Source organism: Dromaius novaehollandiae, chromosome Z (genome assembly GCF_036370855.1).
Source record: "Dromaius novaehollandiae isolate bDroNov1 chromosome Z, bDroNov1.hap1, whole genome shotgun sequence".
Taxonomy (NCBI): Eukaryota; Metazoa; Chordata; class Aves; order Casuariiformes; family Dromaiidae; genus Dromaius; species Dromaius novaehollandiae.
In genome coordinates, this window is record NC_088132.1 from 26,182,040 (window position 1) to 26,199,331 (window position 17,292).

A 17,292-nucleotide genomic window follows, 5' to 3' on the forward strand; every position below is an offset into this window, starting at 1 on the left:
TTTAACTGATTTCACACTCTCCTGAGTGATCTGACTATTTCAACAGCATCCTTCACTCAGAACTGATTTTTTTCAGTGCTTTATTCTCCTAAAAGTACAGCATTGCAAAAATCACATTAAAAATACCTCACAATACTGTTGACTATTATGTGGCAATTCCACACTGAAGATATGTCTGATCAGATAAAATAATTTGGGAAATGCACAGCTGCTTTTGTTCCTAACCTCAGCTTTGGAGTGCAAGGTGTGTTCAGAAGCTCAGACTTAATCAGGCACAGTTAATATGATTAATTTTGACTGATCACTGTCATTTTTTCCTGTCCAGCTAATACAGCATAAAAATTTGATGGATTTTTTCTAATTTTGTTTCTAGGGGGTCAGCTGGACTTGAGGGAGACCCTTAAAATATTTTGTATGTAACATCTGTTAATTGACAATGATGTCCACAGTTAAAGTAAATACCTAAAGAAAAATCCCTTATTTCTTGTAAGTTTAATGGTCTATACCAAAAATTTAAGAAACTGATGCCAACACCAAGGCTCCAAATCGCAATTCAGCACCATGACTTTCAAGCAACCTGCACATTACCAGCTTTAGGAGATTTAAGGACAAACTTTAAAACCTTTTTTGAAAGCCCCAGTAGTTGTCTTCAAGTAAAAGACTTTTGAAGCATAAATGTTGTATGCATTTCTTTCCTATGCCATGCAAAATTCTCTACAGGAAGAATGTAGGCTATGATATTCTTTAGTCTATAATATACCCTCTAAAGATGAGGAGTAGAAATGGAAAAGCTTACCTCTCTGACTTTTTCGATGGCAGTGCTGAAAATATAAACAATAACAAGCCACTCTTGCCCACTAGGTCTCGCTTCCATCTTCACCAACACAGTGTATGTGAAAAGCATGAGAAAAGCCATGTACGCCATCTACAAAACACATACCACATGTTCCAGATGCACAGACAACTGTAACAAAAAACCAACATATTTCTGCAAACATACTAACAAGTATTTCACCTGAGAAAATACACTCAAATTACTGTGGCACTGTCAAATTTTTGAGCCCAAAATCTTTACTCAAGCTCTCCAAAGCTTTTTTTTTTTTTTTTTAATGGGGAATACCCTTAAATATGATTTGAAAATTGGCACTTCAGTGCTGAAAGACCCAAAGCGGAAGATGAACTAATGTCCCAAGCAGCATGCAGCGCATGTCCACCTGGGCCCTAACCCCACAATGTCCAGAGCTCAGACAAAGTATATTATATCTGCATGCCACTACTTGGATGTAAAGGCAGTGCTAGGCTTTCATCCTAATCTTCTGTAGGAGCAAGTAACCACTCCCAGAGCTAAGTGTAATGCTGCTAGCTTATCAGTGCCTGCCAAAACACAGAAGGAATAATATCAGGTGGAAAAAATATATTCTAGAACATACTATAAAAAAAACCTGAGATAATAAACTAAGAAAATACAAAGCTGTTGACCACAACCTTTTAAAGCAATAATAGTTTATGTACATTGCAATCTTAAAGATCACAAATTCTACTGATACAGGGTTAGTTACAAAAAGTGATCTGATAAATGCATATTTGTCTGTAGCAAACTATATCCTATATCAAAATTCACTCCTTCAGAAACAGTTTCTAAAGAAAGGGACATGAATATGTGCGAAATTTTATGTATTTAAGGTCAGATTCAAGTTTATCTCTACAGATGCAATTAACTACCAAAAAAAACCTGTGCTTGGGATTTTCCTTTAGTCCCCTATAACCAGATTTTTTTACTGCAGCTGCACAATTTGGGCTGAAAAAAATAACTGTGAGAGAAAAATTCAAGTGTCTTCCCATTCTTCACCACTAATTGCCTGTAAATTAGTGTTAGACAAAGTAAATGTGGTATGTAGCGACATTTAAAGGATCAGAAGAGGACTTTGGCATCATGAGTTCTAGTGCGATGACCAACCGTGTGAAACCAGAACTTGACAATTGGTGCATTGTAGAATTCATAGATTTTTCTAGTTCCAGGAAGGCTTCCTTGTCCGCTGTCCACGTGGCTTTCATCGGACTTCTGAGGTGCCTTCTCCACATCATAATCCTTCTTAAGAGGAAACAGCATTTTAAAAGTAAGAAACCATGGTGTACGATTGCAAAAGTTGTGCCATGTTAGCAGGAAGCCAGGCACAGGTGTTTAAGCTTTGTTCTAAAGGTAGAAACATCCTGATTTTGTCCTGTTGCAACTATCTCATTTGCAATAATTAACACACACACACTGTTCTGATACAATCATTAGAGTCTGCTCTTGCAATTGAATGCACTGGACTGGGCATCAGCAGACCTGAACCCACTCCTATTTCTGACACAGATTTCTGTAAGTTTTTCAGCAAGTCACTTAATCCCTCTCTGTCTCACCTCTCTTAGCTGTAAAATAAGGATAAAAATTTCCAATGTGACAGAAGAGCCTTGGCTTGAAACCCACTGACAACCGGATGGTGCTCTGAAAAAAGGGAATGAGTGCCACAGTTCAGCACACTGTAAGGTCAGAGTACAGTCACACAGAAAATGTCAGGGCAATTGCAATTCCAATTGTTATTTTTGATGTACATCTGATTAGAACATGATGAAACAGGTACTCTCTTACAAAGATGCCTATACAAAAAAATACAGATAACTTATTACCTCCCACAAAACAAACAAACAAAAGAAAGAAAAAACACATTTGATTGTACATCCAGAGCTTGACACTTATCCAAGTACCCTAATGAAGGTATAAATATCTGAGGTGCTGCTGAAGCCTAAGAAAAGCTGCAGATCCACAGCCATGGGCAACCAAGAAAACCAGGTGCTACTGAAAGGGGTTTTGAGAGATGGAGGGGCCTGGGAACTATAAACAGCTAATAGCTGGGCAGGGCTGAGGGAACCAAGCTACCTGGTTTAGTTTTTTTTCAGGGCTGGTCAACTGCCTCTGCTAGTAGCAATGCTAAAATCTACTGCTAGTAGACATCCGCAGGATAGCATTTTTCTTGTAACATGGAGGCTTATTCCTAATACACAACATTTCCCTGGGCAACTGGGGGAAAACTGCAATTTATGCATCACTTTAGACTCAGAAATGTGTTAAAGAGAGAGAATCTGATACACAGAATCACCCTGACATCTTAACACTGGATTTGCTGAGGTGAAGGGGAGAATTTGTCCTGTGAGCGAGGGCCACAGTAGGTCAGTGGAATTTGACTGCGGATGAGAAACCCTCTATGTGGCACTCATACAGTGTTGCAATTTGCTACACTTTTCGCTATTGCATTTCATATCAGAGTATTTAAGAAGTGGTAGCTCAGCCTTTTAACCACCACTCTACATTAGACAGAATAGGAAGATCAGCTTATCGTTGGCTCAGAAAGGAAGCACCCCTGTCTGAGGCAGGTCAGACACACACTTACACAGGTTGCTTTGTTGCCTTCTACCAGGCTGCAGGGAGTCCCTGCTGCAAATAATTACAACTGGCCTTTCCTCTGTATCATAGCTGTTACCTAACACCATCGAAAGCCTTTTTGAGCTGACTATATTAGACAGGCACTGCAGGAGGTAAGTGCTTCAAGCATTTTTCTGCATCAGAGAGAGAAAACACAGGCGTGGCATTGACAGGTCGGCCGTGCTGCTGGGAATGTCCTCGAGAACTATCTGCTCACTTTTGTTTTACGCAAATTGAAAGTTAATGGAGAAGGTCTCAAGCAATCCACAACACTTATCAGCTGTAGGCACAGCAAATAAGATTGCCTGACATGTCTCACTTGACAATTCTGCTTTCATTTGGTTAGGGCTTCACCGACACTTACCCATTTGGATGGAAATTCTCTGTGTCTGCTGTCTGCCTCAGATTGAAAACCTTTGGAAAATTTCAGTGCAGAAAATGGGACAGACATGTGACTCTGATTAGCAGAAATCTGGAGGAATTCAGATCTTAAAAGGCCAAGATTTCACCTGTGTTGGTGATTATCCACAGCCAGGTTTAAGAAGGACTTTTGTGCAACTACAGCTCCCTGCAGAGTGTTTCAGGCCTCAGTTCAGGTGATTAAACCAAAAGCAGAGTCCTTCTCCTGTGCTTTAAGTGATGCCTCTATTAGGCTTAAGAAATGCAGAAGTAGAGGTTCCCTTCTTTTGAACAAGGAGGGCAGGAGCTGGACCTCTGGAAGGGCTGTGATGTAATTTGGGACAAGATATCTCAAGGAAAGACTAAGAATGAAGGATGGCAAGAGAGAGGAGGAGAGAGGCTGAGTACCAAGACACAGAGTGGAGGCTGCTGGCCAAGCAGAATGGGAAGAAAAACGGAGGTGGAGAGGCACGTGACGCTGTTCTCACTCTTGGATATCCTCAACTCTGGCATCTCCCTATTTTGGAGTGCTTGACTGTGCAAACTGAATCGAGTTTTATGGATGCCATCTTGTGTATGATATGAAACCACTGTCAGATTACACAGAATATAAGATTACAGACGTATTTATCTGCATCTTCAACAGACCTCGTGCCCTGTAATACCTGCATAACCAGTTAATTCTAATTTTATTACACTCCTGTATGGTTGGGAAAGATCGCGGTATTACAAATAGGGAAGAGACACCCAGGACAGATAAAGTGACTTGTTGAAGTTCACACAAGAAGTCCGCATCTGAACCAAGGACTGAACCCCTAATTCTTGAGACGCAGGCCCTGACATTTCCAGGTGATCACCCCTCCTCTCCCTTCAGAAATATACTACGGTAAAGGGACAGACAGTGAGACACAAATGACTAGTCACTGCAGACTCACCAGAGATGATGCATCTTTAGTGCTGGCTGGGCTCTCATCCCCATGGTACCATGTGAACTGATGGAAGTCTTGAGACTGAGGCACATGAGACATTTCTGCTTTGCTTTTAAACTCCAGCATCAAGATGGTGGGAGGCAGAAGAATACTTACAATGACCTAAAAGAGAAACATAAGACTTAGTAAATTAATTTGGCATGGATAGCATAGACCTGGGGCCAAAGCCAGCTATGCACGGTGCCAGCACAAATCCAGGGCAAAAGCCCAGACTTTGGAGGGAGCTGCTGAGGCAGGAAACTCCATATCACACTCCTCGAGCCTCTGAAGAAGTGTGTTACTCTTGACTGTCTTGTGGCTTTTGAGAGAGTTGGCAGTATCTGTGGATACTACAGATACCACCCTCCATGTCGACAGGGCGCTCCTCCCACCAGCAGGTCTGCCAGAGGAGCAGGTGTGAGTGAGGAGGGTGCTTGAGGGAGTAGAAACAGATAAAGAAAACTCAGAAGATGCATTCTCCCAATGTAACCTCTCAGCTGTTTTCTCAAAAAAAGTAAAACAGCAGCAGGAACTGTCCTCCTTTCCACTCTTGTCTTCTCTTCCCCAGATATTTATCAGTTCCCATCCATGCCAGAGCATGTCTGTCTGAAGCCGCAGTAAATCAGTTCATAACCAAGGAGACACCTACAAAGCATCTAAACATTCAGGAAAAACTAAATCGAGTGATGTTACCTTAAACCAGGAGTTCTTCCGCATCTTCAGGCGTCCCATCCACATATCAGTCAGCAGCATCTGTGTGCAGGTATGAGATACAAAAGGCCGCAGTCCCACAGACACTGCCAGCTTTAAGCAAGTTGAGTTGCTCCAGTTTTTCAGTTCATAGGTCAACAACTTCATGGCCATCTGCTCATTTTGTTTGAATGCTTTCTCCAGCACATCTAAGGCAAGCTGCCCAAATTCCCTAGAACAGTAAAGAATTAATATTCAATATAAAAGGGATCAATGAAAACTCAAAATCACTGGTGCAAAGAGGTTGTTTTGAAACCTCTGTTCAGCTAACAATTGCAGTAAGCATGCCTCCTGCCATTTTTCCCATTGCTTTATCAATATACCCAGTGAAAAATAATTTAGGGAATATCTAATATTTACTTGTAATCACAAGCTTTAGTGTGATCCTGGTTTCTGCTTTTGTGATTGGTTTGTTTTTTTCCTAACCTCTTTCTTTGATCAAAATGGACCCTATAAAGGTCAGTGTATTTCCTTCAACAACAGACGTGCCATCACTGTGGACAGCACTGCAGGTAGCTGCAACAGCAACTCTCTTTTGCACTGGCTCTTACACATCTTTTTAGGAGAGACTCCTCTATGAAAATATGCCTTCCTTTAAAAGGATCTTTGGAGCTGTGTTCAAAACAAGACAGCACATCTTACTGTACTCTGAATCTGAGGCATTATGATTACGAAAGCATACAATAGAACACCAACAAGAAAAATTAGCAGAAAAAGACTAAAATGAAATCACAAACTTGAAAAAAACCTTCTTGGTCTATTTCTTTCTTTTTTTTTTTTTTTTTCACTCAGCTATTTCAGCGTATTTTTTCTTTAGGTCTTACGCGGAGCAGAATTCAAGCTTGCTCATTACCATGTGCAACATGTTTGAAAAGTCCAACACAAATGTGCCATATAGCTTTTTAACATGATAAATTGGTAAGCAAAGCTGTCAGGGAAATTTCAATCTCCCATTTGACCTTTTAACTAACAGTTTTCCTTTAAATCTCAACCAGACTGTTCACTAGTATCCAGCGTCATTATACACTATGAATGCTGGGCAGCTGAAAGTATTTTTTTTACACTCTATAGTCTGTGGCACCACTAATCTGACAAGCTCTTAGTGGATTAGAAAAATGTCTAACCATTCTAAGCACTGCAGATCTTTATTAACTGAAGTGAAGGGAGAACTCATACTTTGAGTACTTTTTAAGCTCCTCTGAAGTGTCGTCCACCATGTTGCTCTGCTTAGCTTCGTGGGCCATTGCCCGGTAGAGTTTGCAAGCCACAACGGCCTTGACCATGGCTTCCTCTCCATGCTGCCAGAAGAACATTGCCATCTTCTGCCTTTTCATTAATACTGCCCAAACCAAGAGGTCATTATAGGGGTAAATAAAGCCAAATGACTCATAGTCTTCTGCGAAGTTTATAAACTCTTTCGACTTCTTCTTAGACTTATGGAAAGCAGTGGATCTTTCCTATAAATTTGTTTAAAGGATAGAAAATCCGAATGAACTGCTGAGGTTCAGATTCATGTAATTAAAATAACATGCAGATTTGAATTACAGGTAGCAAATGGTTTTATCATTATTCAAGTCTTAAGCCATAGCTAGGATCACATTCAGATCATCAACAGTAGGAAGTTGCCTGCATCAATGGAGGAAAAACACCCGTTTCTCAGTAATCTGTACCCTTGACATTTACAGCCTGCACTGTTAGTCTCCCACTCCCTTGATAGCAAGGTATTAAACTTTTCTTTTTTTTTTTCATGACAAAAGAGAAAAGCAATCAGTGGATTGAAATATGCAACAGATATGTGATAGTTAATGGTGATTTTTAATACGTCTGTCACAGTTTTAGTGTAAACTTGCTATACATTCATATCTAGATATTTCCCTATTAAAGGCAAAGCAAAAGTCTTATTGGTTTATTGGTTTAAGTGAAGTACATCTCAGGTTTTCTCAGGGTTATAATGGTTTCTGTTCAGCTCAGACTAATTCCAACAAAGTCAATTAAATTCATTTAACTTTATGTTTTGTCTGGCATATGAGAGTATGTGGGGATCTTTGATTTTTAACGGTCTTTTTTTTTAACAAAATATTTTGTCATCCTTTTCCAGGTAACAGAACTATATCTCTTCTTAGAAGGCTTACTGTAGCTACTTTAATAAGCAATCATGAGAAAACATAGGGAAAGTCAGAGCATTCCTACTATTGCTTCCAAATAGGAAGAGTTTCTACCCATACTGTATGCCCAGAAATTTTATGTTACATGTTCAATGAACGAAAGCCCTTATCAACCAGTAAATGGAAGTTTAAAAGTATTCTGGGAGGAATCACGGCTTGCATTCAACACTAAAATTGCAAGACCTGTACTTCTTGAATAGTGCACAGTAAAACACCTTTTCCATTGAATTTAAATTGAATTATGATAAATAATACGACTAAATAGAATATGTCTAAAATAAATCTCTCAGCAAACTGATTAGCAGCATCATATGTCCAAAGTTAAGGCTAGAATAAACAATTACATTACCTTGCATTTGTAAGGCTGTGCGGTTCTGAAGAACTGAGAATGCAAAGTATGTTCAGCGGATCCCATTCTGCTACCCATGTGATTACTGTGATGAAGGGAATGATGAGACAGGCTCTGAGAAAAACTGGAAAGCACTCTCTAGATCCAAAGGTAGACCATAAAACACAGAGAAATGCAGATTAGGGATGAAGTTTGCCTGTATTTATTTCTGATTTCAACAGTGCCTGTGAAAACTGACGTTATTCAAAGACCAGTGAGACAGCTATCATTGTAACTGCATCTGGAGCTTGTACTATCAAGGAAACAATGGCCTGTATCCCATCTAAAATTAAAAAATATATTTCTTAATCTCTAAAAGACAAAATACTGATTCCCCCAATAGCATCCACCAATTAAAACAACATAACCAGAATGAAATCACCCAATCTGGAATGTTTCCTGAGTGCTTACCCTTACAAAAAGTGCCATAAGCGCTTAAACAAATGGAAGTGCTCTGGACCTTTTGCTTATCATTTCTTCTGAAGGACAGCATGTCTAGCATCCCTGAGCATTTTGTTCAATATTGTCTCAGAAGGAAGAACATTACTGGCTGAATCATTAACACTCATCTCTGCAGCTCCTGGTTATAAGACAATTCGGTTTCACTCATCCCTGCACAGGTTGTCCTTCATGAGGCCACAGTAAAAAGTGTTACAGCAGCTCAAATATCACTTTTCAGGCATTATAATAAGTCAGTGACACGTAGGAAGCTCTATCACAGTGTTTCTATTCACTCCAAGTCATAGTTTTCATTTTTTCTTCTCATTTCCTCTAATCACCTTAAGATTTTTCTGCCAGTCATGAAAGCAAGACACTGAGATGATGGTATTTTTTGTTTTACAGATGGAAGGACTGTAACCAAAGTCCAGTTCCACTCTGAAAACTGGGGAGAGAAAATGGAATGTTCCTCTGCAGTGAATCCGCTCCTTCTGTGACATTTGGATTAATAAATTAATAATTTATGGAGAACTTCAAGCTGTTTTCAAGTTACTGGTTTTGGAAAATGAATAGGTGAAACAAGGAAGCTAGTAAGTTTGCAGGCTGTAGCTCTGAGGCAGTTTAACTGAGTTACTTGTTTGCAGAGGTGATGCTAACAGTATGTACATACCATACAAGGCAGTGCCATACAGTGAAACACCTTCAGCATCCAGAAGGTGCAAAACAGCACGTATGGACAAGTGTAATTCCCTTCCAGCGCAGAGACACTGTGTCTGGAAGGCAGTCTGGCATAACTGGCAGGAGACCTGCCAGGCAATGACCAGAGCTTTAAGGAAATAGTGCTGTCAGGCAAATGTGGTTCACGAGCCCAGGCCATTGCTGACCTGCTTCTAAAAGGTAAGATATTTGCTCAGAACATGGGTCAGGGATCTCCAGTGTCTCTTCACCGTGGGTCAGGGGTCTCCAGTGTCTCTTCACTGTGCCATGCAGACATCCTCCAACAGGCTAATTCAACGCCTACTGAATTCAAGGACTTTTCTGTGACTTGGTTCAAGCGCTAAGAGCAGAAAGAGCGTTCACAAAAGTGGAAATGGTGGTTGGCACAGACTTGAAGATCTTTATTGATGAATTCCAGAGGAAAGAATGCAATCTGGCTATCAGGCACAAAGGCGAGTCTGTTGAACTAATAGTTAATTTAACAGTCACCAATAGTTTTCTGGAGGGGAGTAGTTTGGGGGAGATTTGGCTGTTTTATTGGCAAATTTATCACAGCTGACTAAGATATCCACAAAACACACTAAGCATGTAATAGAGTTAAACAACACTTTTCAGTCAAACCACAATGATAACCTGAGCTATTTTTAGGGGTCACATTTTGACTTTCCTTGGTGACCAGCAGTGGCCATTTTGTGGATGTTACCTTGTGTTTTCTGTAGAGATCGTTGTACAGGATTCTGAAATGTTTCCTTGTGTAGCTGCTCCGATAAGCTCCACCAAGGAGGTACTCTATCACCAGCCCAATATCAATCAGTGATATCTTATAATCCAATGGAAGGGTACTCTGAAACACCAAATGTCACAAGATTTTGCGATGCTATTTCATGCAACATCCAACCCTGTCAACATTTGGCAGTGCTGTTCAATGTTCACAAGACATTTCAAACAGTGAAAGAAGACAGGACAACCTGCTCTAGGTGACCCTGCTTGAGCAGGGGGGTCGGACTAGATAATCTCTAAACGTCCCTTCCAACCTCAACCGTCCTGTGATTCTGTGAAGACCAGCTGCATTCAACAGTGAAGACAATGATCCATCAATAAAACGACCAAGAGCTAGGCAGATCGAAGAGTTGTTCTCCGAAAACAAGAGAAAACTAGCATGGTAAGACTTACTCATTAAGCCAGTTCATTACCTAATCATAAATGAAGGAGATGTGTATGAAACATATTTATATGTTTTATAATTCCTGGAGACTGGTGGTCTATTGTACAGGCTCCACACTGTCAAGATAACTAGGACAGCATCTGCACTTACATTAGCTAGACCTTCTGAGCCTCTCACCACCTCCATTTAAAGCACCATTGCTTCCCAGTTTCTCTTTGCTGTCACTCCGGGACACACGGTTTGGGCAAATTCTCTGACAAACAGACTATCTTCCATGCCAGCTTTAAAGATTTTCAGTAAAATCTTAAGCTGTAACTCTTAGAAGTGAAAAATGGGCCTGGGCATAGAAAGGACCAGAGGTGTTACATATTCCCAGCAGACCGTATCTTTCAAACTGTGAAAAGCCATTTTCTTCATTAGCCAGAGCTTTTTCAATAGACTTTAGTAGACAGCTCTCAGTCCAGCCAACAAGCGCAATCCAGCCCAGGGGAACGAGAGGCACTAGCATGCTCCCAGAGCTCTGTGGCAAAAAGCAGTCTCACAGGAGACAGCTTGTCAGCTCTGGCATTGAGAGTTAAGCAAGTATTTTTGCCCACCTATAGGTATAGAGATACTTCTCTGCACCCATGTATCTCCACCCAAATCCAAAGCAGCAGCAGCAAAATTGGTCATAGTAATGGAGGTTATGTCCTAAAATCCAGGCTCACAATTCTCTGGTGAGTGTCCTAAACACTGTATTATCATATAAAAAGATTGTGACTGCACAACCTGTGCACAAATCACTCACACATACTTACAGAAGCTCAGGTGTGAAAGTCTTTTCAACATTTAGACCATCTGCAGGTCTCAAGTGAGTCTAGCTTTGCCACTGGAGTGGAAAATTTTTAAATTATGCATCCACATTCCACCTAAATTCCACTATTTCATGTTCCCCTTTAAATCACACACTGAGATCTCCCAGAATGTCCTGAGAGGTAACCAGGCCAAGGGTTTTAGGACAGGGATCACATCAAGGAGTCCATCACTCCGGTTTGAGTGAGAAAGACAAACTCCTCAGCCTGAAAAAGCTGAATGTATTTTCACTACAGAGATCTTCCAGGTCCATCACATAAATTAGACTTCAGATAGGCCCGTCAGTACAGGACAGCACAGAAAACAGCTTGCCAGGGAGACCAGCATACCCTTATGCCTATCACATCAGTGAGACTGGCATTAAGGTCATCCAAAATATGAAAATCATACCAAAAATACCAGTACTTGATAGCATACTACTCTAACCAGTCAGATTTGCCATTTTATTTTACATCAGTATTCATATCCTGGGAAGAATTAGCCACATAATCTAGTTTTGGATCTCGGCATCTCCTACAGTGGAGACTAAATGCACAAAGAACAGCTCATCCCTTCTTGGGTAAGCAATGCTGGGATTTGCAACAGATAACGGAAATATGAAACAAATTAACTGCATAGCTAAATAACTAGGCTGCCCCTACACTCCTAACTCAGCCAGTGCTCCATGCAGTAGTCATCCACTGCCACCTTCTGTTCTCCCAGGCACTGCAGCACAAGAAAAAAAAAAGCATCTTGTCACAGTATCTTTCTGCTACTGCTTAACAAGGAAAGACTTTTCTAGCTTTGAGGGAAAAAAAACAACCTTAAAGCAATGAGCATAATTACTGCCCTAATTCGCTAAGCCCTTTGTACAATCACTGCATAATGTCACTTTGGTAACTTAAGAAAGAGACAGTCTCATCTATATGAACTGCAGGGCTTTCAAATTAAGGTATGGGGCTCTTGGGAGCATTCAGGAGTAGTATGTTAGTTAATTGCTTGGGGGGATTAGTGGGATGAAGATGAACCACCAGATATAGGAGTGTAGTAATGAACCCATCACTTCTATTCCTAAACACTCTCCAGTATCATCTAATAGCAGTATGCCGCTGGACACTGAAGTTTTAAGCATCATTCTTTGCTCCCCAGCCTTTCCTATGTATATTACCTGTTTCACATCTCGAACTAAGTGATGCAGCAGCAGATTTGATGGTCCTTGTTTCTGTGATGTGAAAAGAAGAGAGCAAATGAACATACCTTTCTACACTTGAAAATCAAGACTGTGAAAGAACGCTGAAAGACCTTCAAAATAAGCCTCTGCTATTCAAGCTCCCCCCACAAACCTCTTCAGAAGCATTTAAACACTGATCTGCAACATTTCTTTTATCTTAAACCTGGATATAATTTAAAAAGCATTTGATATCACCTTGCTTAAACAGTAGACCATTTTCAGCAAGATAAGTGTATGTCAGAAATCAAATTAAAATCAGAATATATTTTTCATCAGATTCATTTGTGTATTCGGTCTGGTTCAGGCCGATGAACTCAAAAATAAAAAGCTAGGACAGCAATCCAAAACTCCAACTTACAATCAAAACTGATGAAAAAATACTCATTTTCAAGTTTTTTTCAAAAGTCCTTCTTTAAAATGTGTCCTTACTATCTAATCTCTTAAGAAAGATGCTATTCTCTCTACACATTCATATCTACAAGTTATGTGTGCATCACTGCACCATTTTGTACACTGGGATTTCAAACACTCACTGTATTGTAAAGCTCTTCCAATCGAGATATGGTAAGAAAACGGTGCATATTCACTCCATGCTCTATTAACAGCTTCACAAAATCCACACGGTCCATCACTAAAGCATCCAGCATTGCTTGTTCCAAGGCACCAACCTCCAGAAGGACAGGGATAAGGGAAAAAGATTAGAAAAATATTACCTTCTTTTGGAAATAAATAAAACATTCTCGAACGGTTAGTGATCCCTCTATCACAATAATCTGCCTCTAGGTACATTTAAAGTGTATAGGCCAAAGAAAATTATGCCGCAGGAAGCACTGGTGTAAAAAGAGAGGAGGAGAAAAACCGACTATCCATAAACCCAACATCTGTAAAGACTTCTACAAATCTAACTTCACAGCCAGTCTCCGACAATACATTTCCAGCTCACTTGGAACTCACAATTCCAACTCACAATTTCACTTTGGAAGCTAATGTATGATAACGGGGGAAAAAAAATTTCTTTTTTTGACATATGACAAAAACCATTTCAAGGTACTATATTTCAAGACCTCCTTGTAGAACTTGAAGTTCTTTAATGTAGATTTCTCTTCAAATATGAGAAAGGATCTGAGTTAGGACAAACTCTCTGAAAGTCACTGCAAAGAAGAGTCCTACCTATGACAGCAGCAAACTGGGGAAGCACTCTAGTCATAGCAACTGCAGAGAGCTCAACAGGATTTCTTGATGCAAAATAGCAAAGGAGTTGGGAACAAGATGAACTATGACAGCAAAAGAAGAGAAGACTTCTGCAGAATACTCATGCTCAGAAAATGCAGCTGGGTGCGAAAAATGAGAATCTTGGCATACAAATAGGGCAGGTACCAGCATTAACTATGTAAAACTGGTCCTGCATGTATGCATTTATGTTTTGTGGATTTTTGCAATATTAAAAGATGATCAGTAAACATTACAGAATCCTTGCACGTCAAAAGAAAGCATGCACAATGCCTCTGAATTATCGTTTCTTTCAGAAATATCTCAGGTGACCCTTCCTGGTTTAAATTTCCTTGAGCAGTCATTCCTTGGGCTGGCAGTGTGTCTTAAAGAGGTTAAAGTGATAACTAGGAGAATGACATTCTTTGTTGCAAAGTCCATTTGAGAATGAACTGAGCTGACATTTAAGCAGAAACATAGTAACAACTGATTATAATCCTTACCAGCTGAATTTTTAGGACCAGAGTTCTAAAAAGAAATGCCCTCAATTGGTATATAACCATGCATGTTTCCCTGAAATACTGAAATACATAACAAAAAATACCAAGGCTGCATGAACAGTCACAGATTCCTGCTTAAATAGCCATTTCAAAAAATTTGAACACATGGCCACAATAACCATGCAGAAACTGTAGGCCTTTACAATTGTACCAGGGGGAGGCTACTCCTCGTTAATTAAGAATGCAACTAAGTCAAAAGACAGCTTTAGAATTGTACTTAGGTCTTTTTTTTTTTTTTTTTTTTTTTGCTTCTTTACAATGTATGAAGAACATATTACTATGTAAGACCTTTAACCTGCTTAATGGGGAAAAAAAAAGGCATATATGCCTTTCCAATTTTTGCTTGGAGAAGCAATAACAGATGTAAGAATTGTTTATTATGAGCTCTTTACATCTTACTTGAAGGGGAGAACATACTCATTATTTGACAATGGCTTTTTCATTCAAAATGATGCTGAACAATTGCACTGAAATAGATATGAACAAGTACAAAGATCTTTTTTGAACAAATCAGAAGAAGAGGAGGGGGAGCAGTAGGACTGCCAGTTAATCTGTAAGGCCAAAAGATGATCAAGGTGTAAAAGAAACACTCAAGGAGGTAAGGCTATTGCAGAAACCGTAAATTAATTCTTTGCCTCGCTGCTCACTACGGAATATGTTAGGAAAGTTCCTACATCAAAGCTATTCTTTATGGCATACAAATCTGAGGAACTGTGTGAAACTGAAGTGTTGGTAGAAAAGATTTCAGAAGTCATCAATAAAGTGGTAGCAAATCGTCGGGACCAGGTGGTATTCACCTAAGAGTTCCCAGGGAACTGAACTGCAGTGAAATCGGCCTCTCTGCCAGCAGACTGCGAAACCATAAAAAATATGCCAATTTTTCAAAAGGACAGAGGTGCTCATGTTGTTCGGGTACTGCGTATCCACACAGTCAGAATTTTGTATGAACAAACATAATGAAACTATGATAAGCAATAGCACTAATAGGGACATGGGTAAATGTGAGGCAACACAAATAATCTGTAGAGCGCAATCATAAAGCTACTGGAGGTTTTTCCGGAAGCCAATGAGGATAAGGCTTTCTGATTGATAGAGTACTTTTGTGGCCCTCAAAAAACTTTTGATAACAGCTTTCCTGAAAAATCTTTAAAGGAATTTTACTGTCACAAGATGAATGTCCTCTCGTTGATTAATAAGTGATCAAATGATGGGAAAGAAGAATAGTAATAGGTGGTGGGAGTCCAAGGAAGTCCCACAGGTTGCATATTGATTTGACAATACTTGCTGATGATACAAAAACATTCACAGTAATTAAGCTGATTGTCATGAAGAGCTGCAGAAGACTCACCAGCCAAAAAAACAAAAAAGCAAAAAAACAAAAAAAGGTGAAACTCCACATTGGTAAATCTCAAATAATGTGCACTGGTGAAATAACCCAGCCTGCACAATGTCAGTCTTGAAACTAATTCAGAAAAGATGTTAGTGGACCTATCTTCTGAAAGCATGAATACAAATTCAGTACTAGTCAAACAGACATACAGAATATTAGGGTTTCCTTTTCGATGACTACAAAATAATGTATAAGATATTAGTACATCACTAAATAATTCAATGGAGAACATGGAGAACCTGACATCTTTACTACTCGGTGGAGTGTTGGTCAGCCTATCCCAAAAAAAAGACTTAAAGATCTGGAGAAAGAGCAGAAGAGCAGCAAAGATTGTCAGACTTAAGGAGAAACAAAGCAGATTAGCAGCTCGGAAAACCAAGGAGGGAAGGGGTACTATGAAACAGTTCTCTAAAATCATCAGTGTCACAGTGGTGGGGAATGGGAAACTGTCATTCATTATTTTCAACACTACAAGAACCAGAAGCATTACATGAAAATATCAGGCAGCAAAAAAAACCACCAAAATTTAACATTCTCATTTAAGAGTACAGCTTTCACTCTTCACTTTTTCATGAGTTATACCAATTCACCATTCAAAGTAGGTTCCACCTGCCTCTATAGCATCCATACTTCTCATGCAAATGGCTAGCAAAAGGAGGATACAAATCCACAGGCCTTGCCAAAATATATCTTCAGTGATAAAAATGGCAAAAGCTCAATACTTCTGACTTACTCAAACAGGATAGACATTTAGACAATAATGAATAAAGAGTGTCCTCTTTCTTTAATATCTTAAACAGACTGTGCTTTAATAAAGGCTTATCTACGGTTGACAGTAAGACAGGTGAATTGTTAAAGACAAATGAATGTAAATAAAAAATTTTACATGCTATAAACCAGCTAGTGAAAGATGACATGGAGAAAAGTATATTCTCTTTATAGAGAAAATAATAGCATATTGCAATAAATTTCCTAAAGGCAAAAATATGCATATATTTTGATTTATAAATATATCTTTCTCACATGGCATAAAAACAAAAGTCTGTGTTACATAAATATTATTAAGGTTATGAGGTCAAGCACTCACAAGCTATCAGCTAATTCATCATCATGAATAACGGCACAGTTATTCACTGCACAATCATATACTGTGTTCCTCCACTGGGCTCAGCCATATCCAGTTCACAGAGTGCATGATGCTCACTTAACAAGCAGCTACTCAGCATTTGGTTCCAGCCTTACTGTTCCCGGCTTGGCACATCCCTTATGTTCTGCATACCGCTCAAATCCTGAAAATGAAATTGGTAATTCCCTTCTGGACTTTTCAGGGGGCACTCAACACCATTTGTTTTTACCAGATTTCTATGCAAGAACCTGTTGTTATCATCTCCACTTCACAGATAGTGAGCTGAACCCAGACAGGTAACAGCAAAAGTGTCCATTAATTCACAGATGCCCAACTGTAGATATCTTGGGCACAATTTTCCACATGTTTAGCCTTACACAACACAAGAAAATACGGGTTGGTGATCAATAAATTAAATTCGCTTTTTCAGTCAAACCACCAGCTAAGCTCACTCAGCAAAAAAGTTGTTCCACTTTCCATCATCCGAAATGT

General features: G+C 39.5%; 1 protein-coding gene across 3 annotated transcripts in view; it reads right to left on the reverse strand.

Annotated features, from left to right (window-relative positions):
* LOC112983250 (transient receptor potential cation channel subfamily M member 6) overlaps positions 1-17,292 on the reverse strand; it is a 96,319-nt gene that overhangs the window by 40,519 nt on the left and 38,508 nt on the right. For 2 of the 3 annotated variants that reach the window (XM_026100239.2, XM_026100240.2), the window contains exons 13-21: positions 13,049-13,183; positions 12,453-12,506; positions 9,992-10,132; positions 8,095-8,232; positions 6,757-7,037; positions 5,524-5,752; positions 4,798-4,953; positions 1,958-2,092; positions 797-925 (exon numbers count right to left, since the gene is read on the reverse strand). In XM_026100239.2, the coding sequence (XP_025956024.2) occupies positions 797-925; positions 1,958-2,092; positions 4,798-4,953; positions 5,524-5,752; positions 6,757-7,037; positions 8,095-8,232; positions 9,992-10,132; positions 12,453-12,506; positions 13,049-13,183 (1,398 nt within the window). The remainder of the gene's footprint in view (positions 1-796; positions 926-1,957; positions 2,093-4,797; positions 4,954-5,523; positions 5,753-6,756; positions 7,038-8,094; positions 8,233-9,991; positions 10,133-12,452; positions 12,507-13,048; positions 13,184-17,292) is intronic. The other variant, XM_064502925.1, reaches the window with a different exon arrangement.